This window comes from Papaver somniferum, chromosome 10, assembly GCF_003573695.1.
Source record: "Papaver somniferum cultivar HN1 chromosome 10, ASM357369v1, whole genome shotgun sequence".
NCBI classification, from domain to species: Eukaryota; Viridiplantae; Streptophyta; class Magnoliopsida; order Ranunculales; family Papaveraceae; genus Papaver; species Papaver somniferum.
This window is the reverse complement of record NC_039367.1, coordinates 160,537,129-160,563,555: the sequence shown is the minus strand read 5'-3', so window position 1 is coordinate 160,563,555 and position 26,427 is coordinate 160,537,129. Positions and strand designations below refer to the sequence as shown.

The following is a 26,427-nucleotide window of genomic DNA, read 5'->3' as shown; positions in this document are numbered from 1 at the left end:
TGTCTTCATAGCACAAGAATTGTCGAAAAATTCTGATATTTCAAACCTACTCATTGTTTTATCAAGCTGCGCTAACATATATTTAACTAAACAAAGAGGGCTTCTCTGTGCATCAACTTTTGACTGTACAACTTCTTTATACGAGGCACTGAAATAACAATTAAAACAAAAATCACCGTTAGAACTGCTCACCAGTGTTTTTTGAGTGCCTAAAGTTTCCCAAGTAAAGCCTACCTCGTGTTAAGTAAGGCATGAGATAAGTTGAGATAAACTTCGTTATGGTGCGACCGGAACTTCTCGAGGGTGTACTAGAGCTTCCCAAAAGGTTTTCTTCGTCTCCTGTAGTGCCATGGTTAAATGTAGAACCCATATCCACTTGAATTACTGTACAAACAATGTCACAGATGCATGGTCCGATATTCATTTTAATAAATGATACACTGATTAAAGAAGCAACAAATGATTTTCTTTTTTTTCTCTGACTTACAGTAGTAGATGCACCGCTGCCACCAAGCTAGCTGCGCTCCACTTAGAAATACGAATGGCCTCTGAATCATAACTTCTAATCCACATGATTGAGTTATCTTTGTTTTCTCAGTAACCAGTTTTGGAAACCGTTGGACGAGAGACAATGCCATATCTACACACAAAATGTTCAATAATTGTAGCGTTAATTAGTTCAAAATGACTTTGAGCATATCATAATCTTACTAGTGCTTGTAACAAACCATAGAAATTCGCATAAAGTATATTCCGCAATAGCCCAGCACCACCATGACCAGAGAAGGGACTTGGGTCCTCGTCCCTTGTTTCAGAGATAAGATACTCTAATACCTCCTTTTGTCCATCTGAAGCGTGTTTTGCTGCAATTTGCAGTGGTACTCTTCCTTTTTTATCACGTATTTGTGTCAGATTACGGTTTCTTCGTACCATCAATGCAGCAGTTCTGACATCTCCTACCTTAGCAGCAATATGAAGTGCTGTAAAACCGCGACGATTTCCCTGTAATGCAAGTGATTCTTCTGGCATGACATTCACAATTTCCTGTACAAACGTCACTTGGCTCTCATACGCAGCTATATGTAATGCTGTTTCTCCGTAAACTGTTATTGGTTCTGTTAGCGCTGCTGGATAAAGGTTGAGAAATTCCCTAGCTGTTTCCCAATCACCATTAGCTGCTGCTTCCCATAGTTCCTCGTATCCATTCCAAATATAACCGTCATCTTCTTGATTTAACATGTAGGAACAAAATTAAGCGATACGAAAAGCTCTCAGAATGAAATTTGAGAGGACCATGGACAATGAAAATGTAAAATGGTCACTAGTTGTTGGATTCAACTCTACAAAAGAATATAGGTCTGGTTTTCTCACTAAATAAGCTATGCTAATCTTAATTTTTACTCGGGGCTTTGGTACAAACGATAATGTAGCCTTCGTTGTTCATTAACTTACCAGATTTAACTTCCATAACGGTCGTTGGCTGTTCTTGTCCATCTTGATCATGTATCTCGACGATCTCCTCTAATGATAGCGATGATGTATTGCTGGTGTTTGCCGGTAACTCATCAGCACGGTTGCCGGATACACCTTCTTCTGGTGGTGCTAATAGTGCTGAATCTGTTGATGCAGCTGGAGACAAAACCACTGATACAGACTGAAATTTGTGCACTTGAGATTCGACGAGTTTACAAAGCATAGCTTCAATCCTGCCAAGCATGGCATCTTGAGAATCAATTATGAGTTTGCTACATAGCCTTAATGTTTCGTCCATTCGGTAATCACGGTCGATGTTGTTACCTTCTGTAGTACTAGCCATATCTATGGAGCTTGATCAAAGAAGAATTTCAGTTAGTTTCACATTCAAGATGAAGAATAGGATGTGCTGTGACTGTGAGTGAAGTGGGGGTAGGTGTGAGAATAAGAGAGAAATGTTGAGAAAAAAAGGATTAAAGACAAAATGTCTTAGTTTCGTGGAAACTATATTGTATTACCAAATCGCTGGATCTGAGTTGTCTAGCTAATGATCGATAATATAATCAAAGCTTATTTTACTGCAATTGGAGATGGGTTTGGTGGGTCAATACTCCAGAGTTCAATGACTAATGCAACGGAATCCTCTTCTGACATAACGGGGTTTAGTTTGAAAAACATGACTCCATTTTTGTGAATACTCGAGCGTTTGGTTAAAAGGATATTACCAGGGCGTGCTAAGATAAGAATCACTTCCCTTATTATAAGGGAATTAAAATGTCATGCGGAGGATACTCGTCAGAGAATATGTTCAGGGTTCAGGGATATACATAAAACCTTTTTTTATTGTATGCTTGGAATGAGATATACATATGAAATGGGAGAATACATCAAAAAACAACACAACTTAAAAAAAAAAAAAAACACACAACATATAACAACAGACAGAGAATCCTAATAATCATCCCAGGAATCGGACCGTTTCCTGAATTTTACATGATTCACTAGTGATCTTCGTAAATTTATCTTCTTAGCTAAACGCGAATCACCCCAAGTTCCGGTTTTGTTGCTGCTGCTACTTCCATCTGTTTGCTTGCTTACTACATGTGATTCATTTGCAAATTCTGCTCCAACATCAGGTTTCTTTGAGGTACCGTTTCCGTTGCTACTACTTTGATCACCTGTTGCAGGCATTTTTTCTTGTTGACTTTTTTTTCAGAGATGATTTGGACTTGAATAAAGAGAACATGATTGAAGAATATATATATTGAGTTTAAGTCCCTTGTGTTTTTGGGTGAGTTTCTTCCTTGACGAAGATAAGAAAGAAGCTAAAGAATATATACTAGTTTACAACAATCCAAACAAGGATGTGAACATAATTCTTTTTGGTTCATTAGTCAAGAGTTCCTTTTTTTTTAATCGATAGGGTTAAGTAGTAAAATGCCCCAAAATCGACCTTAAGGTTGTGAGAATACCCCGGGTGTTAGGAAAAAGATTGAAATGACCCAAAATTCTTATCAAAATGTCCCATTCCGATAATTTTACCTATAATAGTCAAATTATAGGTAATTTGACTATTATAGGTAAAATCCCGGAATGTTTTGGCTTCTTCCAATTTTCCCATCGTGTATAAAACAGGTGAGATTTCGACACGTGGCAACTCTATAAAATGGACATACACAGATGAAGGGATATGTTTTAAGGAAACAGTAGTTTTTTTCTATTTACAAATGACCAGCGTGTCCTATTAACTAGGATTGTGACACGTTTGACATTAGTTACAACATTTCAAATTGACGGCTACAGATAAAGTGCACAATTAGAAGATAAAGCGCAGATAAACTGAAATTATGTCAACTCATGAATTAAGAAATAAAACCATCATGTCGGGCGCTATTTCTGTCGAAGGGCAAAAGATATCATTCATAACACAGTTGACCAGTCAAAATCTGTCATAATGCCTCATTATGACTATTATAGGTGAAATTAACGGAATGGGGCATTTTGATAAGAATTTTGGGCATTTCAATCTTTTCCCTAACGCCCGGGGCATTTTCACAACCTTAGGGTCGATTTTGGGGCATTTTACCACTTAACCCTATCGATGGGTTAACCCCTTATGCCAGCTTATTTGTCACAAGGGTATAAATGTCATCTTATCACACGTGTGGAACCACATGTGTGCTAATTTGACCACTTAACCATCTCTAACGGCGAAAGTAACAGAATGGGGCATTTTGATAAGATTTTAGGGCAATTCAATCTTTTCCCTAACGTCCGGGGCATTTTCACAACCTTGAAATCGATTTTGGGCATTTTGACATTAACCCATCGATATTAGTTAAGAATTCTTAATTACTAATAGTACACATTTAGAGAAGCTTCCTACAGGTTCATCATGCACAGTGCATCCATTTAATATATGATCAGAAACTATATGCGAAGTTTCATAAACACACGACCATCGCTCGTTAGATAGTGAACAAAATCGGACTACCCAAAGAAGGTTATTAGCAGAAAGATTATCTACTGGTTTGTGCATCCATTTATATAAGCAATTCTAACAAATCTCAACATTTTAGTCCCTATCCTTCTACCAGTGGTTGCAGAAGGTAAAGGGTCTGCACTGAATAGTTTAAACACCGACCAAATTACCTGGTCAATTACCTAATCATATCATCACAACAACAAAAAATTGAATTTCCTTCTTGAAGAAGATGTTGAATTCCTACTCGGAGGACATTGGATAAGATTTTATCAAAAAAAAAGACATTGGATAAGATCACCCTTGCATTCACGCAAGGTCTAAATGTTAAGAATAGTGACAAACAATGAGAAACTGGGGCGTGGGTTGAGAATCCCTATACAATGGTAGTAAGTTTGTGTTTGTTGTTAAGGAGTTGCTCAATTTCTCCTTTTGCGCCGTGGTTGTCAGGATTTTGCATTGACAGTTGTAGCATTGTCTTGCATTCATTTTCACTTTTCTTTTAATAAAATCTAAACCTTTTAAGAGCCGGAAAAAAAGAAATTCTAAAAAGAATCGTTCCACGTTGTCTCGGTGTTTTTGGGTTCTGCCGTCAAACAGTCGTCTGCACGGTCCATTAATATACCACGTTGTTCTGTTTCTATACCAGGATTATATTATTGAGCACTTGAGATCTGACGCGTTTACAAAGCATCGCTTCAACCCTACCGAGCATGGCATCTTGAGAATCAATTATGAGTTTGGTACATAGCCTTAACGTGTCGTCCATTCGGTAATCACGGTAGTTGAAGTCGTTACCTTCATTGGTAGTACTGTCCATATCGATGAAGCTTGATCAAAGAATAATATTTGTTTATTCAAGATGAAGAATATGCTGTGCGGTGTGAGTGAAGTCGGGAGGTGTGAGACAGAAAAATGTTAAAAAAAAAAAAAAAAAAACCTTAAAAAATGGCTTACCGTAATATCAAATTCCCTCGATTTGTGTTGTCTACCTAATACCAATCAAAGCTTATTTTACAGCCACTGTCTATGTTTATTTAGCCAGTTGGGTATATTTCTTGTTTTCTTGTAAAAGACTTACTATCAATTTTCATTTTATCATAAAACTAGGCCAAATTGGAAATAATATCTCTTTTTCAGAAACGAAAGGAGTACTATTTTCATTGGACGTGATTGTTTTGATTGAAACAAGCACCCTCATATATATTAACCAGAGTGTTTCGAGTTCATCAATATACATGTTTGATCGTAAAATTGTCAGAGTTACAAGCACCCTCATATATGTGTATGACCAGAATTGATCGTCTGATCATCTGATGGGAAATATCGGGATCCATGTAATAATAACTGGATAGTAAGAAGGTCGTATAAGGGTCGGAGAAGCGACTATCTAAGCATATTGAAATACCATGCCGGAAAGAACTAGTCCTCTATGTTTGAAGAAATAAGATATACAAATGATACAAAACAAATCAGCAATCACAAAGTGGATCAAGAAAAAACAGCCATCACAATTTATTAGAAACCGAAAAATACAACTAAAACACACAACTTTAAACAACAAAAACAGCCAAACATAAAGAACACAACAAAATATATAACAGACAGAAAATCCTAATAATCATCCCATGAATCGGCCCCTTTTCTGAATTTTACACTTTTAATTAATTTCTCCCTTAATCTTCGTCCATTTTGTTTTTGCTTCTCTTTGGCCAAATCATCTGCTTTAGGTTTCTGTGAAGCTCCGATTTGGTTCTTGCTGCTACTTTCGTCTGTTCCTTTTGCAGGCGTTTTGTGTTGTTGATCACTTACTTTTTTATCAGTAGATGTAGACATGATTGGAAAAAATCTTGAGTAAAAGTTTTTCGGCGAGTTTCTTCCGGCTTAACGAAGATGAGAAGACTAGTATATATAGTTGGAACGTACCCAAACAAGCTGTTAACAAATGATTAATTAACGAGTTCATTGGTTAAGACTTGTATTAATTTTTAATATTCTAATAGTGCAAATTCGGAGAAGATTACCCACTGGTTCATGCATGAATCACGCATCCATTTAAGTAATCAATTCTAAACATTTCAGTCACTATCTTCCTACCAGTTGTGAAGTAATAGGTAAAGAGTCTACATTGCATTGAATTGTTTAAACGCCGACCAAATTACTCAGTCAAAATTAATCATATTCATATCTTTATAGAATGATTTTTGATTTGCTTCATGAAGAAGATATTGAATTCAAACTAGTTAAATAAAACAAGGAAGTCCAGTACGTGAGATTCAAACCCTAGGGTTTGATGAAGAAGATGCTTCTCAATTGGAGTTGGTGACTGAATGTTTTGAGTTTGCATTGATCAAAAAGCTTGCTGCCCTAGATTTGACTTCCGACGATGATGATTGGTGTTGATAACCATGGAAGAGAAAAGAAGATGATGTTGTTGTGATAAGAAGAAGTTTGTTGCTTCCATTTAGAGAAGAAATTTTTGTGGACTGTGAAAAGATCAGGTCTAGCAGACATCACTAACGGACGGTTGTGACTCTTGTTAAAGTAACATGTGAATAGAAGATTAAGAGATGAAGATGAGATACAATGCTCGGTGATGAGTTTGATGAGTTTTAGTGTTTTGGTTAGCAAGTTGAATAGAACACAACGAGGTGTTTCTAGCTTGTAAAGGATTTGTTAAGAATGGTGTTCCGCTACGATGAAGAAGAACGTGAAAAGAAGTTTGTGATGGTTGTTATGGTATAGCAGTGAGTGTTTGATGATTGTTGTGAAGAAGATTGGTTTGTGAATTGAGTTTGATAATGATGACAGAACTCTGAAATGAGAAAAGACAAGAATGTGTTAACGTTTATCAATGGAAGAAGAGGAATGGCAAATGAGAAAAGACAAGGACGTGCAAACGTTGATCAATGGAAGAAGAGGGTTACGGAATTCTCGTTGAATGATATCTTGGTTTAAGAGAGGATGTTGGAAGTTAAACCAAGATAAAGTGATTTGGTTCGTGGATCAACATATGATGTTGATCCAGTCCAAGTGGATCAACTGATGCAGTTGATGCAGTCAAGTTGGATCAGCATACGTCGTTGACACACTGTGCGATATTTGGAAGTTGGAGCTAACTTGAGAAGCAAGTCTTGTCGGTTATTGTATTTAGGGTTTTACTATGTTTAGACTTTCTTTGTGTTTCTAGAAGTGTGCTTTAGTTAGAGTTTGATTTTATTAGGAAAGTACTTTGAGTGATTGTCAAATTTGTGAGACTATAAGAAGAATTGTACACTGAATTTGATTATCAATGTAGTCTATTATTTGCTTTCGTTTGTGCTCTCCTCTTTATTTCTCGATCCTACGTATGGTATCAAAGCAAGGTGAGAGGAAGAGGGAGGAGAGAAATATAGAGTTTGAGAAGTTTTTCCATTGTTTTTCGTTTTAGGGTTTAAGAAAAAGTCGTTGTTTAGTTCTGCAATAAAATAGTTTTGATGAAGAAGAGTTCCGATGAGTTTGAAGGTCTGCAAGTCGTGTTGCTGTGTTGGTGTGTGTGTCTTAACCAAAGTTCGAGAGTTCAACAAAAAACAAAAAAAAAAAGATGGAGTTTTGTTGCTGATATTTGTGGTCGACGCTCATCTGCAATGTTGAGATATCAACATGGACTTCATTAGGGAAGCCCAATTAAGACCAGGTCCATTTGATGATTCACTAGAATTATCTAGAGCCTGCTGTTGCATTATGTAAAATGAGTCATTAGAAATATCTGGAAAACAAATTAGTCACGTGTTGTCTAGGCCTAGTATAGTTGTCCAGTATGTCTCTAGAATAATCTAGAGTAAATTAGGTGTTATAAGTATCTAGCCTAAGTTAGATGGTCATGTATATCTCCTAAAAATAGGAGACGTTGGTGTACTTGTAGGATATGTGGGAAAGGAGCAAATATCTCCTTAATGAGAGTAATGGAAAGAGCAATGCTCTCCCCACCGGAGTTGTGAGATTAGTGGTGGTGTGAGTGGTTAAGTAGCATGCATAATGAGATATATAAGTGCACATGAGTATTTCGTGAGAGATGTATATGTCTAGAGTCTGAGTGTATACAGATTTTGGTATTACCGAAATCTTGGTTCACCGTATAGTATCAAAGCTTTCGCGCGTTAGACTCAACACGCAAGAGCTAGGAGATGTTGCTAATGGTTTGTGATCTATTCCAAGGTCGAAAGTTAAATAAAACAAGTAAGTCCAGTACGTGAGATTCAAACCCTAGGGTTTGATGAAGAAGATGCTTTTCGATTGGAGTTGGTGATTGAATGTTTTGAGTTTGCATTGAACAAAAATATTTATGCCCTAGATTTGACTTCCGACGATGATGATTGGTGTTGATAACCATGGAAGAGAAGAGAAGATGATGTTGTTGTGATAAGAAGAAGTTTGTTGCTTCCATTAAGAGAAGAAAGGATTGTGGACTGTGAAAAGATCAGGTCTAGCATACATCACTAACTGACGGTTGTGACTCTTGTTAAAGTAACATGTGAATAGAAGATTAAGAGATGAAGATGAGATACAATGCTCGGTGATGAGTTTGATGAGTTTTAGTGTTTTGGTTAGGAATTTGTATAGAACACAACGAGGTGTTTCTAGCTTGTTAAGGATTTGTTAAGAATGGTGTTCCGCTACGATGAAGAAGAACGTGAAAAGAAGTTTGTGATGGTTGCTATGGTATAGCAGTGAGTGTTTGATGATTGTTGTGAAGAAGATTGGTTTGTGAATTGAGTTTGATAATGATGGCGGAATTCTGAAATGAGAAAACACAAGAACGTGTTAACGTTTATCAATGGAAGAAGAGGAATGGAAAATGAGAAAAGACAAGGACGTGCAAACGTCGATAAATGGAAGATGAGGGTTACGGAATTCTCGTTGAATGATATCTTGGTTTAAGGGAGGATGTTGGAAGTTAAACCAAGATACAGTGATTTGGTTCGTGGATCAACATATGATGTTGATCCAGTCCAAGTGTATCAACTGCTGCAGTTGACGCAGTCAAGTTGGATCAACATACGTTGTTGACACACTGTGTGATATTTGGAAGTTGGAGCTAACTTGAGAAGAAAGTCGTGTCGGTTACTGTATTTAGAGTTTTACTATGTTTAGACTTACTTTGTGTTTCTAGAAGTATGCTTTAGTTAGAGTTTGATTTTATCAGGAAAGTACTTTGAGTGATTGTCAAGTTTGTGAGACTATAAGAAGAATTGTAAACTTAATTTGATTATCAATGTAGTCTATTATTTGGTTTCGTTTGTGCTCTCTTCTCTCTTGCTCGATCCTACATATGTTATCAGAGCAAGGTGAGAGGAATAGGGAGGAGAGAAAGATAGAGTTTGAGAAGTTTTTCCATTGTTTTTCGTTTTAGGGTTTAAGAAAAAGTCGTTGTTTAGCTCTGCAATAAAATAGTTTTGATGAAGAAGAGTTCCGATGAGTTTGAAGGTCTGCAAGTTGGGTTGTTCTGTTGGTGTGTGTGTCTTCACCAAAGTTCGAGAGTTCAACAAAAAAAAAAGATGAGTTTTGTTGCTGATGTTTGTGGTCGACACTCATCTGCAGTGTTGAGATATCAACATGGACTTCATTAGGGAAGCCCAATAAAGACCAGGTCCATTTGATGATTCACTAGAATTATCTAGAGCCTGCTGTTGCATTATGTAAAATGAGTCATTAGAAATATCTGGAAAACAAATTAGTCACGTGTTGTCTAGGCTTAGTATAGTTGTCCAGTATATCTCTAGAATAATCTAGAGTAAATTAGGTGTCAGAAGTATCTAGCCAAAGTTAGATGGTCAAGTATATCTCCTAAAAATAGGAGACGTTGGTGTAATTGTAGGATGTGTGGGAAAGGAGCAAAAATCTCCTTAATGAGAGTAATGGAAAGAGCAATGCTCTCCCCACCGGAGTTGTGAGATGAGTGGTGGTGTGAGTGGTTAAGTAGCGTGCATAATGAGACATATAAGTGCACATGAGTTTTTTGTGAGAGATGTATATGTCTAGAGTCTGAGTGTATACAGATTTTGGTATTACCGAAATCTTGGTTCACCGTCTGGACATAGTATGAAGCTTTCGCGCGTTAGACTCAACACGCAAGAGCTAGGAGATGTTGCTAATGGTTTGTGAGCTATTCCAAGGTCGGAAGTTAAATAAAACAAGGAAGTCCAATACGTGAGATTCAAACCCTAGGGTTTGATGAAGAAGATGCTTCTCAATTGGAGTTGGTGATTGAATGTTTTGAGTTTGCAATGAACAAAAAGATTGCTGCCCTAGATTTGACTTCCGACGATGATGATTGGTGTTGATAACCATGGAAGAGAAGAGAAGATGATGTTGTTGTGATAAGAAGAAGTTTGTTGCTTCCATTAAGAGAAGAAAGGATTGTGGACTGTGAAAAAATCAGGTCTAGCATACATCACTAACTGACGGTTGTGACTCTTGTTAAAGTAACATGTGAATAGAAGATTAAGAGATGAAGATGAGATACAATGCTCCGTGATGAGTTTGATGAGTTTTAGTGTTTTGGTTAGGAAGTTGTATAGAACACAACGATGTGTTTCTAGCTTGTTAAGGATTTATTAAGAATGGTGTTCCGCTACGATGAAGAAGAACGTGAAAAGAAGTTTGTGATGGTTGTTATGGTATAGCAGTGAGTGTTTGATGATTGTTGTGAAGAAGATTGGTTTTTGAATTGAGTTTGATAATGATGGGGGAATTCTGAAATGAGAAAAGACAAGAACGTGTTAACGTTTATCAATGGAAGAAGAGGAATGGAAAATGAGAAAAAGACAAGGACGTGCAAACGTCGATAAATGGAAGATGAGGGTTACGGAATTCTCGTTGAATGATATCTTGGTTTAAGGGAGGATGTTGGAAGTTAAACCAAGATACAGTGATTTGGTTCGTGGATCAACATATGATCTTGATCCAGTCCAGGTGGATCAACTGCTGCAGATGACGCAGTCAAGTTGGATCAACATACGTTGTTAACACACTTTGCGATATTTGGAAGTTGGAGCTAACTTGAGAAGCAAGTCGTGTCGGTTACTGTATTTAGAGTTTTACTATGTTTAGACTTTCTTTGTTTTTCTAGAAGTGTGCTTTAGTTAGAGTTTGATTTTATTAAGAAAGTACTTTGAGTGATTATCAAGTTTGTGAGACTATAAGAAGAATTGTACACTGAATTCGATTATCAATGTAGTCTATTATTTGCTTTCGTTTGTGTTCTCCTCTCTCTTTCTCGATCCTACATATGGTATCAGAGCAAGGTGAGAGGAAGAGGGAGGAGAGAAAGATAGAGTTTGAGGAGTTTTTCCATCGTTTTTTCGTTTTAGGGTTTAAGAAAAAGTCGTTGTTTAGTTCTGCAATAAAATAGTTTTGATGAAGAAGAGTTTCGATGAGTTTGAAGGTCTTCAAGTCGTGTTGTTGTGTTGGTGTGTGTGTCTTCCCCAAAGTTCGAGAGTTAAAAAAAGAAAAAAAAAAAAAAAAAAAAAAAAAAAAAAGAAGAGAAAAAGATGGAGTTTTGCTGCTGATGTTCGTGGTCGACGCTCATCTGCAATGTTGAGATATCAACACGGACTTCATTAGGGAAGCCCAATCAATCCCTGGTCCATTTGATGATTCACTAGAATTATCTAGAGCCTATTGTTTCATTATATAAAATGAGTCATTAGAAATACCTAGAAAACAAATTAGTCACGTGTTGTCTAGGCTTAGTATAGTTGTCCAGTATGTCTCTAGAATAATCTAGAGTAAATTAGGTTCTAGAAGTATCTAGCCTATGTTATATGGTCAAGTATATCTCCTATAAGTAAGAGATGTTGGTGTACTTGTAGGATGTGTGGGATAGGAGCAAATCTCTCCTTAGTGAGAGTAAGGGAAAGAGAAATGCTCTCCCCACCGGAGTTGTGAGATGAGTGGTGGTGTGAGTGGTTAAGTAGCGTGCATAATGAGATATATAAGTGCACATGAGTGTTTTGTGAGAGATGTATATGTCTAGAATCTGATTGTATACAGATTTTGGTATTACCGAAATATTGGTTCACCATCTGGACATGGTAACAAAGCTTCTGCGCATTAGACTCAACATGCAAGAGCTAGGAGATGTTGTTAATGGTTTGTGAGCTTTGCCAAGGCCGAAAGGTAAATAAAACAAGGAAGTCCAGTACATGAGATTCAAAACCTAGGGTTCGATGAAGAAGATGCTTCTCAATTGGAGTTGGTGATTGAATGTTTTGAGTTTGCATTGAACAAAAAGATTGTTGCCCTAGATTTGACTTCCGACGATGATGATTGGTGCTGATAACCATGGAAGAGAAGAGAAGATGATGTTGTTGTTGTGATAAGAAGAAGTTTGATGCTTCCATTAAGAGAAGAAAGGTTTGTGGACTGTGAAAAGATGAGGTCTAGCAGATCACTAACTGACGGTTGTGACTCTTGTTAAAGTAACATGTGAATAGAAGACTAAGAGATGAAGATGAGATACAATGCTCGGTAATGAGTTTTAGTGTTTTGGTTAGCAATTTGTATAGAACACAACGAGGTGTTTCTAGCTTGTTAAGGATTTGTTAAGAATGGTGTTCCGCTACGATGAAGAAGAACGTGAAAAGAAGTTTGTGATGGTTGCTATGGTATAGCAGTGAATGTTTGATGTTTTTTGTGAAGAAGATTGGTTTGTGAATTGAGTTTGATAATTATGACGGAATTCTGAAAAGAGAAAAGACAAGAACGTGTTAATATTTATCAATGGAAGAAGAGGAATGGAAAATGAGAAAAGACAAGGACGTGCAAACATCGATCAATGGAAGAAGAGGGTTACGGAATTCTCGTTGAATGATATCTTGGTTTAAGGGAGGATGTTGAAAGTTAAACAAAGACATAGTGATTTGGTTCTTGGATTAACATATGATGTTGATCCAGTCCAAGTGGATCAACTGCTGCAGTTGACGCAGTCAAGTTGGATCAACATCTGTTGTTGACATACTGTGCGGTATTTGGAAGTTGGAGCTAACTTGAGAAGCAAGTCGTGTCGGTTACTGTATTTAGAGTTTTACTATGTTTAGACTTTCTTTGTTTTTCTAGAAGTGTGCTTTAGTTAGAGTTTGATTTTATTAAGAAAGTACTTTGAGTGATTATCAAGTTTGTGAGACTATAAGAAGAATTGTACACTGAATTCGATTATCAATGTAGTCTATTATTTGCTTTTGTTTGTGCTCTCCTCTCTGTTGCTCGATCCTACATATGGTATCAGAGAAAGGTGAGAGGAAGAGGGAGGAGAGAAAGATAGAGTTTGAGGAGTTTTTCCATTGTTTTTCGTTTTAGGGTTTAAGAAAAAGTCGTTGTTTAGTTCTGCAATAAAATAGTTTTGATGAAGAAGAGTTCCGATGAGTTTGAAGGTCTGCAAGTCGTGTTGTTGTGTTGGTGTGTGTGTGTTCACCAAAGTTCGAGAGTTAAAAAAAGAAAGAAAAAAAAAAGAGAAAAAGATGGAGTTTTGTTGCTGATGTTCGTGGTCGACGCTCATCTGCAATATTGAGATATCAACACGGACTTCATTAGGGAAGCCCATTCAATCCCAGGTCCATTTGATAATTCACTAGAATTATCTAGAGCATGTTCTTGCATTATATTAAATGAGTCATTAGAAATATCTAGAAAACAAATTAGTCACGTGTTGTCTAGGCTTAGTATAGTTGTCCAGTATGTCTCTAGAATAATCTAGAGTAAATTAGGTTCTAGAAGTATCTAGCCTATGTTAGATGGTCAAGTATATCTCCTATAAGTAGGAGACGTTGGTGTACTTGTAGGATGTGTGGGAAAGGAGCAAATCTCTTCTTAGTGAGAGTAAGGGAAAGAGCAAAGCTCTCCGCACCGGAGTTGTGAGATGAGTGGTGGTGTGAGTGGTTAAGTAGCGTGCATAATGAGATATATAAGTGCACATGAGTGTTTTGTGAGAGATTTATATGTCTAGAATCTGAGTGTATACAGATTTTGGTATTACCGAAATCTTGGTTCACCATCTGGACATGGTATCGAAGCTTCTGCGCGTTAGACTCAACATGCAAGTTCTAGGAGATGTTGTTAATGGTTTGTGAGCTTTGCCAAGGCCGAAAGTTAAATAAAACAAGGAAGTCCAGTACGTGAGATTCAAACCATAGGGTTTGATGAAGAAGATGCATCTCAATAGGAGTTGGTGATTGAATGTTTTTAGTTTGCATTGAACAAAAAGATTGTTGCCCTATATTTGACTTCCGACGATGATGATTGGTGTTGATAACCATGGAAGAGAAGAGAAGATTATGTTGTTGTTGTGATAAGAAGAAGTTTGCTGCTTCCATTAAGAGAAGAAAGGTTTGTGGACTTTGAAAAGATCAGGTCTAGCAGATCACTAACTGACGGTTGTGACTCTTGTTAAAGTAACATGTGAATAGAAGATTAAGAGATGAAGATGAGATGCAATGCTCGGTGATGAGTTTGATGAGTTTTAGTGTTTTGGTTAGAAATTTGTATAGAACACAACGAGGTGTTTCTAGCTTGTTAAGGATTTGTTAAGAATGGTGTTCCGCTACGATGAATAAGAACGTGAAAAGAAGTTTGTGATGGTTGCTATGGTATAGCAGTGAGTGTTTGATGTTTGTTTTGAAGAAGATTGTTTTGTGAATTGAGTTTGATAATTATGACGGAATTCTGAAATGAGAAAAGACAAGAACGTGTTAATGTTTATCAATGGAAGAAGAGGAATGGAAAAAGAGAAAAGACAAGGACGTGCAAACGTCGATCAATGGAAGAAGAGGGTTACGGAATTCTCGTTGAATGATATTTTGGTTTAAGGGAGGACATTGGAAGTTAAAGAAAAGATTTGGTTCGTGGATCAACATATGATGTTGATCCAGTCCAAGTGGATCAACTGCTGCAGTTGACGCAGTCAAGTTGGATCAACATACGTTGTTGACATACTGTGGGGTATTTGGAAGTTGGAGCTAACTTGAGAAGCAAGTCGTGTCGGTTACTGTATTTAGAGTTTTACTATGTTTAGACTTTCTTTGTGTTTCTAGAAGTGTGCTTTAGTTAGAGTTTGATTTTATTACGAAAGTACTTTGAGTGATTGTCAAGTTTGTGAGACTATAAGAATAATTTTACACTTAATTTGATTATCAATGTAGTCTATTATTTTCTTTCATTTGTGCTCTCTTCTCTCTTGCTCGATCCTACATATGGTATCAGAGCAAGGTGAGAGGAAGAGGGAGGAGAGAAAGATAGAGTTTGAGAAGTTTTTCCATTGTTTTTCGTTTTAGGGTTTAAGAAAAAGTCGTTGTTTAGTTCTGCAATAAAATAGTTTTGATGAAGAAGAGTTCCGATGAGTTTGAAGGTCTGCAAGTCGTGTTGATGTGTTGGTGTGTGTGTCTTCACCAAAGTTCGAGAGTTAAAAAAAAGAAAAAAAAAAAAAGGAAAAAGATGGAGTTTTGTTGCTGATGTTCGTGGTCGACGCTCATCTGCAATGTTGAGATATCAACACGGACTTCATTAGGGAAGCCCAATCAAGCCCAGGTCCATTTGATGATTCACTAGAATTATCTAGAGCGTGCTGTTGCATTATATAAAATGAGTCATTAGATATATCTAGAAAACAAATTAGTCACGTGTTGTCTAGGCTTAGTATAGTTGTCCAGTATGTCTCTAGAAGAATCTAGAGTAAATTAGGTGCTAGAAGTATCTAGCCTAAGTTAGATGGTCAAGTATATCTCCTATAAGTAGGAGACGTTGGTGTACTTGTAGGATTTGCGGGAAAGGAGCAAATCTCTCCTTAGTGAGAGTAAGGGAAAGAGAAATGCTCTCCCCACCGGAGTTGTGAGATGGGTGGTGGTGTGAGTGGTTAAGTAGCGTGCATAATGAGATATATAATTGCACATGAGTGTTTTGTGAGAGATGTATATGTCTAGAATCTGAGTGTATACAGATTTTGGTATTACCGAAATATTGGTTCACCATCTGGACATGGTATCAAAGCTTCTGCGTGTTAGACTCAACATGCAAGAGCTAGGAGATGTTGTTAATGGTTTGTGAGCTTTGCCAAGGCCGAAAGGTAAATAAAACAAAGAAGTCCAGTTGGTGAGATTCAAACCCTAGGGTTTGATAAAGAAGATGCTTCTCAATTGGAGTTGGTGATTGAATGTTTTGAGTTTGCATTGAACAAAAATATTGTTTCCCTAGATTTGACTTCCGACGATGATGATTGGTGCTGATAACCATGGGAGAGAAGAGAAGATGATGTTGTTGTGATAAGAAGAAGTTTGTTGCTTCCATTAAGAGAAGAAAGGTTTGTGGACTGTGAAAAGATCAGGTCTAGCAGACATCACTAACTGACGGTTGTGACTCTTGTTAAAGTAACATGTGAATAAAAGATTAAAAGATGAAAATGAGATGCAATGCTCGATGATGAGTGTGATGAGTTTTAGTGTTTTGGTTAGCAAGTCGTATAGAGCACAACGAGGTGTTTCTAGCTTGTTAAGGATTTGTTAAGAATGGTGTTCCGCTACGATGAAGAAGAACGTGAAAAGAAGTTTGTGATGGTTGATATGGTATAACAGTGAGTATTTGATGATTGCTATGAAGAAGATTGGTTTGTGAATTGAATTTGATAATGATTACGGAATTCTGAATGAGAAAAGACAAGAACGTGTTAACGTTTATCAATGGAAGAAGAGGAATGGAAAATGAGAAAATACAAGGACGTGCAAACGTCGATCAATGGAAGAAGAGGGTTACGGAATTCTCGTTGAAAGATATCTTGGTTTAAGGGAGGATGTTGGAAGTTAAAGCAAAATATAGTTATTTGGTTCGTGGATCAACATATGATGTTGATCCAGTCCAAGTGGATCAACCGCTGCAGTTGACGCAATCAAGTTGGATCTACATACGTTGTTGACACACTGTGTGATATTTGGAAGTTGGAGCTAACTTGAGAAGCAAGTTGTGTCGGTTACTGTATTTAGAGTTTTACTATGTTTAGAGTTTCTTTGTGTTTCTAGAAGTGTGTTTTAGTTAGAGTTTGATTTTATTAGGAAAGTACTTTGAGTGATTGTCAAGTTTGTGAGACTATAAGAAGAATTGTACACTGAATTTGATTATAAATGTAGTCTATTATTTGCTTTCATTTGTGCTCTCCTCTCTCTTGCTCGATCCTAAAATAAGAATATGGAGATAGTTCAAAAGCATACTAATGTCAATAGCATAAGAACTGCGAAATGGTTCTTTCGAATATATTTCTTCAAAAATCTAGAAGAAGATTACTAGTTCATATATGATATGACTCAGAGATCTCACTCAATTATGAACAGCTGCTTGCTTGTCTAATCACTTCTTAATTTTTGGCTTCTTAATTTTGATCGACTCCATTATTTTTGCACCTTCCTCTCCTAGTCCTTTCAACGAAACTACCGTGTTCATGTGTGGCAGAACTTAATAAAACTGTTGCATGTTGGAGCTCAACTTTTGACCAAATTTTCTCGTTAAATCCACCAACCTTTTCGAGGTAGAAGTTTTTGGGTCGTAAATATTGAGATAATCAGCAGTGTAACTTAAAACACAGCCGCCCTTTGTAATACCTAATAGTTCAGCATCTGGAAGTAATGTGAACTCTCTAGTCCTAGCCGATGATTGGTATTGTTCCTCATGCTGATTCATGTCGTGATTATGATTCTTCTTTTTATATAGCCATTCGTCATAATATGCTTTTCTGTTTCCTTTGTAATGATCGTAATATTTCTTGGTATAGAACAAACACTCACCTAAAACCCCTATTTTCTTTGTCTGACACGCATAGTTAGTGTCTAGTGGTAAAGTTGGTAGTGCGGAAACTGTTCAAAGTTTTCATCAGCCAAATCGAATACCACAATCTTCCAATCTGAGGCTTTCCAGTAAAGACCTCCATTCACATAGACACCTCTGTTTCCAAGAGGTCTAGAATCAAACTCTCCAACATATCTCGATCCACAGACACTACCTAGAGTATACACCATTACCTTTACAGAGTTGAGTATTTTATACGGTGTGACAACTTTGTACTCATTGGTTGAAGGAAGGTAGCCAAATCCACACGACGAATAATATTCATATGGAAAGTTTATCTTAGGTTTAGGAATTGTGACATACTCTTTGGTCATGGGGTTACAAACGGAAAATCTGTTATTCCCATACTGAACACAGATCAAACCATTACAAGAACCAACTAGGGTACTCTTAAACATATATGAATTAATATTTCTTATCCTATCGTCAATATGATTTTCAATATATTCAAAATAATAGAGGTGAACATTCTTACCCTTACCCACGGCTACAAAACCCAACTTACTAGCATAACGATTCAGACGATTTATGTGCATCCGGGAGAATGATGGATCTTGAATGAGGTTTCTCCATGCTTTGGATACTGCCAGTAAGAATATCTGTTATAATCTCTGCTGGGAGAAGGTTAAAACTATCCATCAGAGTCGGACCCCTAACCGCTTCTTGTTATTGAAGAAGAATGCAGCGGGACTTGCGTATTAGTGGTCCTGTATTGTGAGAACCGAATATTTATAGGGTTGGTGGAAATTCCAAAAATAGGTTAAAAGAATGGTTGGGATCAAAGTAAAATAATTAGAATGGTTCTTTTTACCCTTGTATGAAATCAGACATGCCTAGTATGACGACGAGAGTGGATAGCTAGACCAATCCAACAAACATAAAATTGATATGCATGGAATTCCCTTATGCATGTCAAATTAACTACTGAATTCCATATATAAGACCATAACTATATATAAGAATACATCTTTGTGTTCATTAATATCAAGAATATTACTTGAGATGATATCCTCAAACCTCTTCGATCTCCAAGTCTTTCCATGTGTAAATTGATATTCTAGTAGTACTTGCTTTCTATGACATTCCATATGCATAGTTTACCTTCATTAGCTAGGAAACAAGATCAATGTGACCAAAATTGATGAGTGTTGATCATCAATATTATCAACTATTCTACCATTTTGCAATAGTAGTGAGGAGTCAGTGGAACACCTTTTCCTGCATTGTTCTTTCGTATGTCAGATTTGGGAGCACTTTTTACAGCAGTTGAGCATTGTTTGGGTTCATCCGACGACGGTACTCAAATTCTTATGGAAGTGGAAACTGAAGATATCTATCAAGCCTCTAGTTTTTCTGAGATACTGTGTGCCTTTTGCTATATGATGTACTGTGTGGTTGGAAAGAAATGACATTCTAATTGCAAAGAAACAAGTGAGATGGTAAAATGTTGATATGGCCGAGTTGGTCTAATGCGCCAGCTTAAGGCGTTGGTCCAAAAGGGCGTGGGTTCAAATCCTCCCAATGTCAACATTCTGCCAAGAGATGGGAGATGGACTTTAGGTAGTCAAAAATATTTTTGCAGTCTCCTTCCATGCTGGAGAAGGAAAGATTTTGCTCCTTTTCCCAATTTTCCGCTTGCAGTAACCATAATGCTTCTGCTTTTTCTGGAGGTGTTGCTGCAAGGGATCCTTCTCTTCTTACCCAAATTTTTCCTGCATCATATTTAAGGAGCTGGTTCATTTTTTTTATTATTTTCAAGATTCATCCATATTTATTTTATGTTTGAGAGTATTTTGGCGCATTCCAAAGAGTTTTTGACTGTCTAAAAGGGGCTTTAGAGATACCGTAGTGCTATCTCTACTTTTCTCTCTATGCCAGAACTTCAAGTGTCTTTGAATGTCTAAAGCAATTTGTTGATGGATTCTCTGTTTCTTTTCAAAAATTATGTTACATATATCCTTCCATATGAACCAAATCTTAGTCAATATTGTTCCTAAAGGAATAGTTGTGCTAGGTTTTTCCATCCAGTCTCTACATGATACATCTATAAATGTAACAGAGTTGCAGAATTTAAGAGTAATAAGATAAAAGTTTGAACCCCTCACTGATTTAGCATAATGACAATGGAAAAACAAATGTTCTAAAGATTCGTCAGCATCACAACCAAAAGAGCATAAGGGTGAGACATCTTTCATAAATCTTGAGAGCTTAAGGTTTGTTGAGACTGCATTCTTGATACATTTTCATGTGAAAATTTGTATTCTTTTTGATAGATCTGAATCCCATAGTCCTTTCCAGAAAGAGTCTGGGGCATAATTAAATTGTTAGCGTTAACTATGTTTCCATTTAGTTTGGCATACACGGATTTTACTATGAACTCTCGGGATGTTGTTAACAGCCATCTTAGTCTGTCTGGCTTAACACTAACATCCATATTAAGAACATTGAGTCAACTAATATATCATTCCACTTTTTAGTGATAGGATCAACGAGAACCTCCACAATTGTTAACTGTGAGTTATTTTCATTTCAATAAAGGCTTAGATTAGTCTCTAGACCTGACATCCAACTATCTTTCCAGATATTTAACTCCACATGCCCTTAACTTAGTTTGTGTTGGCTAACAGTATAACACAATGGAGGGAACATACAAAGAGGGCTACATTCATTCTTGACTGCACAAAGACATTTTATCTGAATCGGAGCTTCGCAATCCCCCTTGAGGGGAGTAAGATTGTGGCTTCAGGCTAGCAACGTACTTAGATTGAGGTTGTTTTTCGCTGTCTGATGTGTTCACAACACAAATTCGCATAGCCTTTGTATTGTTTGACTCATGTCATAAAATTCTTTATTCACTAACAACAACGTTGATATGGCCGAGTTGGTCTAAGGCGCCAGCTTAAGGCGCTGGTCCGAAAGGGCGTGGGTTCAAATCCCACTGTCAACAATTCATTTTTTTCTTCGCATACAAAAGCACATGAATAGGCAAACATTACATAGTACAATAAAAGAGAGCGCGGCCTATACTGTAAGCGTTGGATTGCCAAAGTACAGTTACAGTCGACTTGCAAACATAATCAATTTCAAGGCTGCGGCCCTATGAACTATACAAGCAAATGAAACCAGCAAATTTCCAAAATGAATATCAACTTATCTTCTTGGATGAAGCCAGGATAATAATTCGGCCTCATGAATCAAATATCATTATCAATGTCCAGCTTAGCAACGGAGGACAGGCATGTCCGCGGGTCATATCTGAACTTCAACTCCTTGCAACCTTTGATAGTGATTTTCTGGAGAGATGTGCAGCCACGAATATCTGGAAAAACTGTCAGAGCTGGGCAATCAATGAACTCCAATTCTAGTAGGTGAGAATTAGAGACTGGTTCTTTCTCGTTCTCAACGGAGCTAAAACCTCGAAAATCAGTGCAGCGTCTAACTGATAAGCTTTCAAGACGATGATTGTTCCGAAATATACCTTTTTGGAGAAAGATGAGCTCTGGAACCTCTGTTATACTGAGCTCAACAAGAGAGGTCAGGTTACTCAATATTGAACTGACTGCATTCCCATTGATATCATGCAAGTGCAATTTCTTTATATTTGGAAACATAGTCGGCGTGGCTGTCAGCTTACAGCACCCATGGATGACCATAAACTCAAGGCAAGGGAAGGAGTTGGGAAAACTCGAAACATCTTGTGGTGGAGGAGCAACCGATTCTTCTAAGTCTGACATAACCCAAAGCTGTAGATCAATTAACGAAGGGAATGCAACAGGCTTCTTACAGGTATCAGTTTCTTCTTCATAAAACTCATTACCTAGACATTTGATAGTATCAGAATTGCATATTCTAAGAATCCTAAGAAATGGGAGCTGCCCGAGTGCTGGTAGCTGCTTAACTTTTCTGCAGAGCACTAGCTGCAACCTCACCAAGTTGGGTAGGCAAGATGAAACTCCCATCCATGATGGGAACTTTGAACCCATAAATTCAGTGACAAACAAATTCTTCAAATGAACAGGAGGTTGTAAAGCTTCCATCACCACACCATCTGCATCTTGCTCGCCAAAGTCTCTAAACAGCCTACCACCCCAGTCTAGCCATAGGAGGTGAAGGTTTTGTTTCCCGGTTAAGTTTGCACTCTCAGCATCCTTTCGATCTCTCAAATTGTGGAGATTCCAAATTGCTAATTCTTGAAGCAAATTTAGACCATTCAAATCCACAAGAGCCTCATTCCCTGGTTCAGTGACCTCCCCAGCTACATACTTTAATGTTTCAAGGCAATTTAGCCGTTCTATACCTTTTGGCATCTCATCTTCATCCCTGTCATGTACAAAATGTTTCAACTTCCGCCAGTTAGAAATATCTTTGGGAAGCTTACATCTTCCAAATCTGACTGTCTCCAAATTGCTGAGGCTGTTGAGGCATGAGTCGGGTAATACTTCAATACCAGTATCTTCAAGATCAAGGCATCTCAGAAGTTTCAAGTCCCCAATATTGTTAGGTAATACGTCCAAATTTTTGCACAGCTTAAATTCCAATTTCCTCAAATTTTTGAAACTTGTAATGCAATCAGGTAATTGTGTGATCCCCGCACCTGAGACATCAAGCAACCTTAAATGCTTCCAAGCTCCGATACCGCCAGGGAACATCTGAAATTCAGTGCACTGAGAGAGGTTCAGTGTCCTCAAGTTACAGAACCTAGTGACGGATTCAGGTAATGTTGTAATCATAGTACACGAGAGATTAAGATGCCTCATATTTTTCAAAGACCCAAAGTTTCTAGGAAGCTCTTGAAACTTGCTACTACATAATACCAACGTCTGTAAATTATAAAGACTACAGATATCATTCAAAGAATGGCTAATCTCGCAGTAAGAAAGATTTAGATACCGTAAATGTCTCAAATTAGACATCGAAGAAGTTGGTACTGTCATGCCCCGGAACGCACTCATGTCTAATACGCGCAAATTCTTAGCACCAATGAAGAAACTCTGAGGATTCAAATATGTACCTGGCCCGTTTATCGTAACAACTGTGCGCAATTTCTTTCCATTACTCAGGGCATCACAAAATGCTTCTAAAGATCCTGCATCAGCAACATATGCTAAACGGTGAATGTTAGAAATATGTTCCATCTCATGAGCCTTCAAAGACGAGTATCCATGTTTCCCAACAACAATCTGTGCAAGATCATGAATAAGATCATGCATCTTGCACGTCTGGATATCACCGAATTCATCCTTCTCAACATCTTGGAAGAATGAATATGACAATAAAATGTTGAAATAGTCATTCCCAATATCTTCCGTTGATTTTTCCTTTTGTTCATCCGATGATTGCAGGAACCCTTCTGCTATCCATAACCTAATAAGAGTTTCTTTTTCAATCTTCCAATCCTTCGGAAATACTGAGCAATAAGAGAAACACTGCTTCAAATGTGCAGGCAAATTATCATAACTTAATTTCAGTATTTGGATGATTTTGCTGTTAGTTTCTGGGATATCCCAAATCTCATTTTTCATTATGGATAACCAATCCTTAACATCTTCTTTCGAGTGCAACAGACTTCCAATAGTTCTTGCTGCAAGTGGCAAACCACGGCATTTTCTTGCTATCTCCTTTCCTATTTCCTCCAGTTCTGGAGTTTCCGCAGCTCCACCAGGGGCAAAAGCTTCCTTTTTGACTATATACCAGCATTCATCCACAGATAGCTGCTGTAATTTGTAAGGACAAATTGCCCCACGAACAACAGATGCTACTTGGTTTACACGAGTAGTGACTAAAATCTTACTTCCCTGAGCACCAACTACCAACCACCTCTTAAATGTAAGCCATTCCTCAGCATTCTCATTCCACAAGTCGTCTAGCACTAGCAAATATTTTTTGCCAGTTAGATGCTCTTGAACCATGTTTACCAATGTATCCAAAGTAAGGGATGAATCACACTTGGTTCTGGTAATGGACTCCACAATACCTCCTCGAAGCTCACTGAAATTAAAATGATCCGATACACAGACCCATACTCTTGGTTCAAAGTGTTTCACTATTACATCGTCTTTGAAAACCAATTGCGTGAGCGAAGTCTTGCCAAGTCCCCCCATACCCACAATAGGTATGACAGAAATTTTCTCGACTTGGTTATTTGATGCCGAAGAGTTGATCAACAACTCAACTATGTTTGACTTATCAGATTTCCTTCCAAAAATTTCTGAATCTTCTACAAAGGCTACAGTTTCTCGGTATTTTCGTTCACGATGTCGATCAGCAATAGAATTACAGCAAATCATTTGCAACTGAAAGATATCCTTTTCCTTACATATTTCGTCAATAATTTGATTAATATCCTTGATTTTTCGAGCCATTTTTAAACGAAATGTAAGTGGGTTGGAAGAAGAAACGAGATTCCACACCTTAACCCTCTTTCCAGTCATTTCAGTTCTCCGCAAGACTTCATATGAGAACTCATCCAATACACCATCAGCATCATAAGCAGCATCTTTAAGCCGCTCCAGCCACAATCTCGCCGAACTGTCGCTTATCTGGTTCCTTTCAGCATCATCTGTTACAGAAGCAAGCATTTTCAAGGTGTTCTGAAGCTTTTTAAGATCATTCTCAACACCCCAAGCAAGACCAATTTCCTGAGCAGCAATAGAACCCAACTTCTTTAAGATTTCAGTTACACCACTAACAAGAACTGTTTCGACCACCATGATGGATCTGGCTTGGCAATACCTCGGAATTTAGATGAACAAATTAGCAGAAATGATTCCAGTGAACCAAAGAGTCAAATCTTTAATTGTTCATTACTAGAATGGTGCAATGTATAACCAAAAGTCAACACGGGAAACTCAATGTAAACTAGTAGGAAACTGAAGTTTGAACTATGTTTTATCACAACACAGTGGAGTCAACCATATTTTTAAGACAATTACTAGTTCAAATTTGTGTTAGAGTCAACTTATGGACAAAACTTATAGGTCTTACTTACACAAAAAATATAAGAAAAGATATGACAGTAAGTCAACATACCTCATCTCACTGGAGCATTTAATCAAACGACTGCTACACAAATACAATGCGCCAATGCTAGCACAGTTCTAACACCCCAACCCGTCGCCTGCTTGAATTCCAAAATCCAAGCATGCATGCAGATGAGACCCATTGCGACCTAAGATCATTTTCCTGAATATAAGGCAATGAATCAATTGCTAGTATCTTTGTTTAACTCAATCACACACAGAAAAAGAATTGCATCCCAAATACGTGCTTTACTTCATACAATCATAGAGATCGGTTGAATGCGTAAATTTCCTTTAAAGTTGACTACGGAATCATGTTACTATATATTACGGAGTATTACAGTTGCTGTGGTGTCGATACCTCAGCCTTAGCCCTTGCGTTATTCCGCACTTTCTAAAACTATTAGGGACAAGCTTCACTGTTCATGCGCACAATGCATAACGCATTTGGGTTCGAATTCAAGTTACATCCAAAATCCATTTGTGCACCGCACAATGACATCCATTTCACAGCAATAAAAAAAGGATCCACACGGCACATATGTAGCACAAAAAGTCAGATCTTTAATTGTTCATTACTAAAACGGCATGGCATAGTTTTCTAAGAAATTGAATAATTTAAGCATGAAAGAGTCAACTATGGAAAAAATAATCATACGACAGTAAGATAACATAACTTATCTCATTGAGGCATTTAACCAAACGACTTAGATACACAACTTGCACACCTGCTAGAAGACTATAGCCGGTCTAACATCGCGGCAAAAAAATCGAACTGCCGATTACTAGCATCATTTATACTGAATCAAAAGCAATTTTCCAATAGCTAGTGTCTATGATGTTAATCTTTGCTCCAAAAAGAATAGACCCCAGATCGGTTCTCTGTGTTTCATGCACCTTAGAACTTACAGCGCAAAATTGGACTGAGAAATTGGTATCGGCACATTTTGAAACTTTTGGGTTTAATCTTGGTTGATAAAGCCGTAAGGGAATCTAGAGACAACTTATACATCAACGTTGATATGGCCGAGTTGGTCTAAGGCGCCAGCTTAAGGCGCTGGTCCGAAAGGGCGTGGGTTCAAATCCCACTGTCAACAATACAATTTTTTCCCGTCCTTTTTTTTTTAAACTTCAGCTTCTCTTTTGCAACTTCAACTCTCATTCCTGAAGGAAAATTTGCTTCAAAAGCAAGCCAAGTGCAGGTAGCAATTTACTATTTTTGGCTGAGCGCCTAGCTGCAGTTAAGATGCCTCACATTTTCAAAGACCCAATGTTTGTAGGAATGGGGAAATAATGAGAAATATAACAAGTCAGGTTTTGCAGAAATGTCTAGCTTAGTTACGAAGGACAGGCATGTCCGCGGGTCATATTTGAACTTCAACTCCTTGCAACTTTTGATAGTGATTTTCTGGAGAGATGTACAGCCACGAATATCTGGAAAAGCTGTCAGAGCTGGGCAATCAATGAACTCCAATTCTTTTAGAGATTTGTTGTCTATGTGAGAACTGGAGATGGGTTCCTTCTCGTCCTCAGCTGAACAAAAACCTCGAAAGTCGGTGCACCGTCTGACTGATAAGCTTTCAAGAAGAT

General features: G+C 37.5%; 2 protein-coding genes and 2 non-coding genes across 6 annotated transcripts; 2 read left to right on the top strand and 2 right to left on the bottom strand.

The window, feature by feature from the left end:
* Nucleotides 1-34: 34 nt before the first annotated feature.
* On the bottom strand, nucleotides 35-1,813 carry LOC113315270. Of its 2 annotated transcripts, none has more exons than XM_026563573.1 (5): nucleotides 1,453-1,813; nucleotides 729-1,223; nucleotides 488-640; nucleotides 235-384; nucleotides 35-148 (listed from the first exon to the last, which is right to left on the bottom strand). In XM_026563573.1, the coding sequence occupies exons 1-5, from the start codon at nucleotides 1,769-1,771 to the stop codon at nucleotides 87-89; spliced, it is 1,179 nt and encodes a 392-aa protein (XP_026419358.1). In that variant the 5' UTR covers nucleotides 1,772-1,813; the 3' UTR covers nucleotides 35-86. The 2 variants fall into 2 exon arrangements, with proteins under 2 accessions (XP_026419358.1, XP_026419359.1); XM_026563574.1 differs by having other exon boundaries at nucleotides 729-1,178.
* Nucleotides 1,814-20,684: 18,871 nt separating this feature from the next.
* TRNAL-AAG lies at nucleotides 20,685-20,765 on the top strand. Its single transcript has one exon. It is a non-coding gene; the product is annotated as a tRNA-Leu (tRNA).
* Nucleotides 20,737-25,736, bottom strand: LOC113317303 (putative disease resistance protein RGA4). 2 transcript variants are annotated; one of them, XM_026565434.1, is made up of 2 exons: nucleotides 24,848-25,736; nucleotides 20,738-24,377 (listed from the first exon to the last, which is right to left on the bottom strand). In XM_026565434.1, exon 2 carries the CDS (start codon nucleotides 24,247-24,249, stop codon nucleotides 21,013-21,015), a length of 3,237 nt encoding a protein of 1,078 aa, XP_026421219.1. In that variant the 5' UTR covers nucleotides 24,250-24,377; nucleotides 24,848-25,736; the 3' UTR covers nucleotides 20,738-21,012. The 2 variants fall into 2 exon arrangements, with proteins under 2 accessions (XP_026421218.1, XP_026421219.1); XM_026565433.1 differs by lacking the exon at nucleotides 24,848-25,736 and having other exon boundaries at nucleotides 20,737-24,819.
* A 117-nt stretch (nucleotides 25,737-25,853) lies between these two features.
* On the top strand, nucleotides 25,854-25,934 carry TRNAL-AAG. Its single transcript has one exon. It is a non-coding gene; the product is annotated as a tRNA-Leu (tRNA).
* The last annotated feature ends 493 nt before the right edge of the window (nucleotides 25,935-26,427 follow it).

Coding starts and splice junctions, on each gene's coding strand:
- LOC113315270 (XM_026563573.1), bottom strand. CDS start 1,771: ATGGACGAAACATTAAGGCTATGTAGCAAACTCATAATTGATTCTCAA. Junction 641..728: donor ACTTTATGCGAATTTCTATG/GTTTGTTACAAG, acceptor TTTTGTGTGTAG/ATATGGCATTGTCTCTCGTC. Junction 149..234: donor CATGCCTTACTTAACACGAG/GTAGGCTTTACT, acceptor TTGTTATTTCAG/TGCCTCGTATAAAGAAGTTG.
- LOC113317303 (XM_026565433.1), bottom strand. CDS start 24,528: ATGGTGGTCGAAACAGTTCTTGTTAGTGGTGTAACTGAAATCTTAAAG.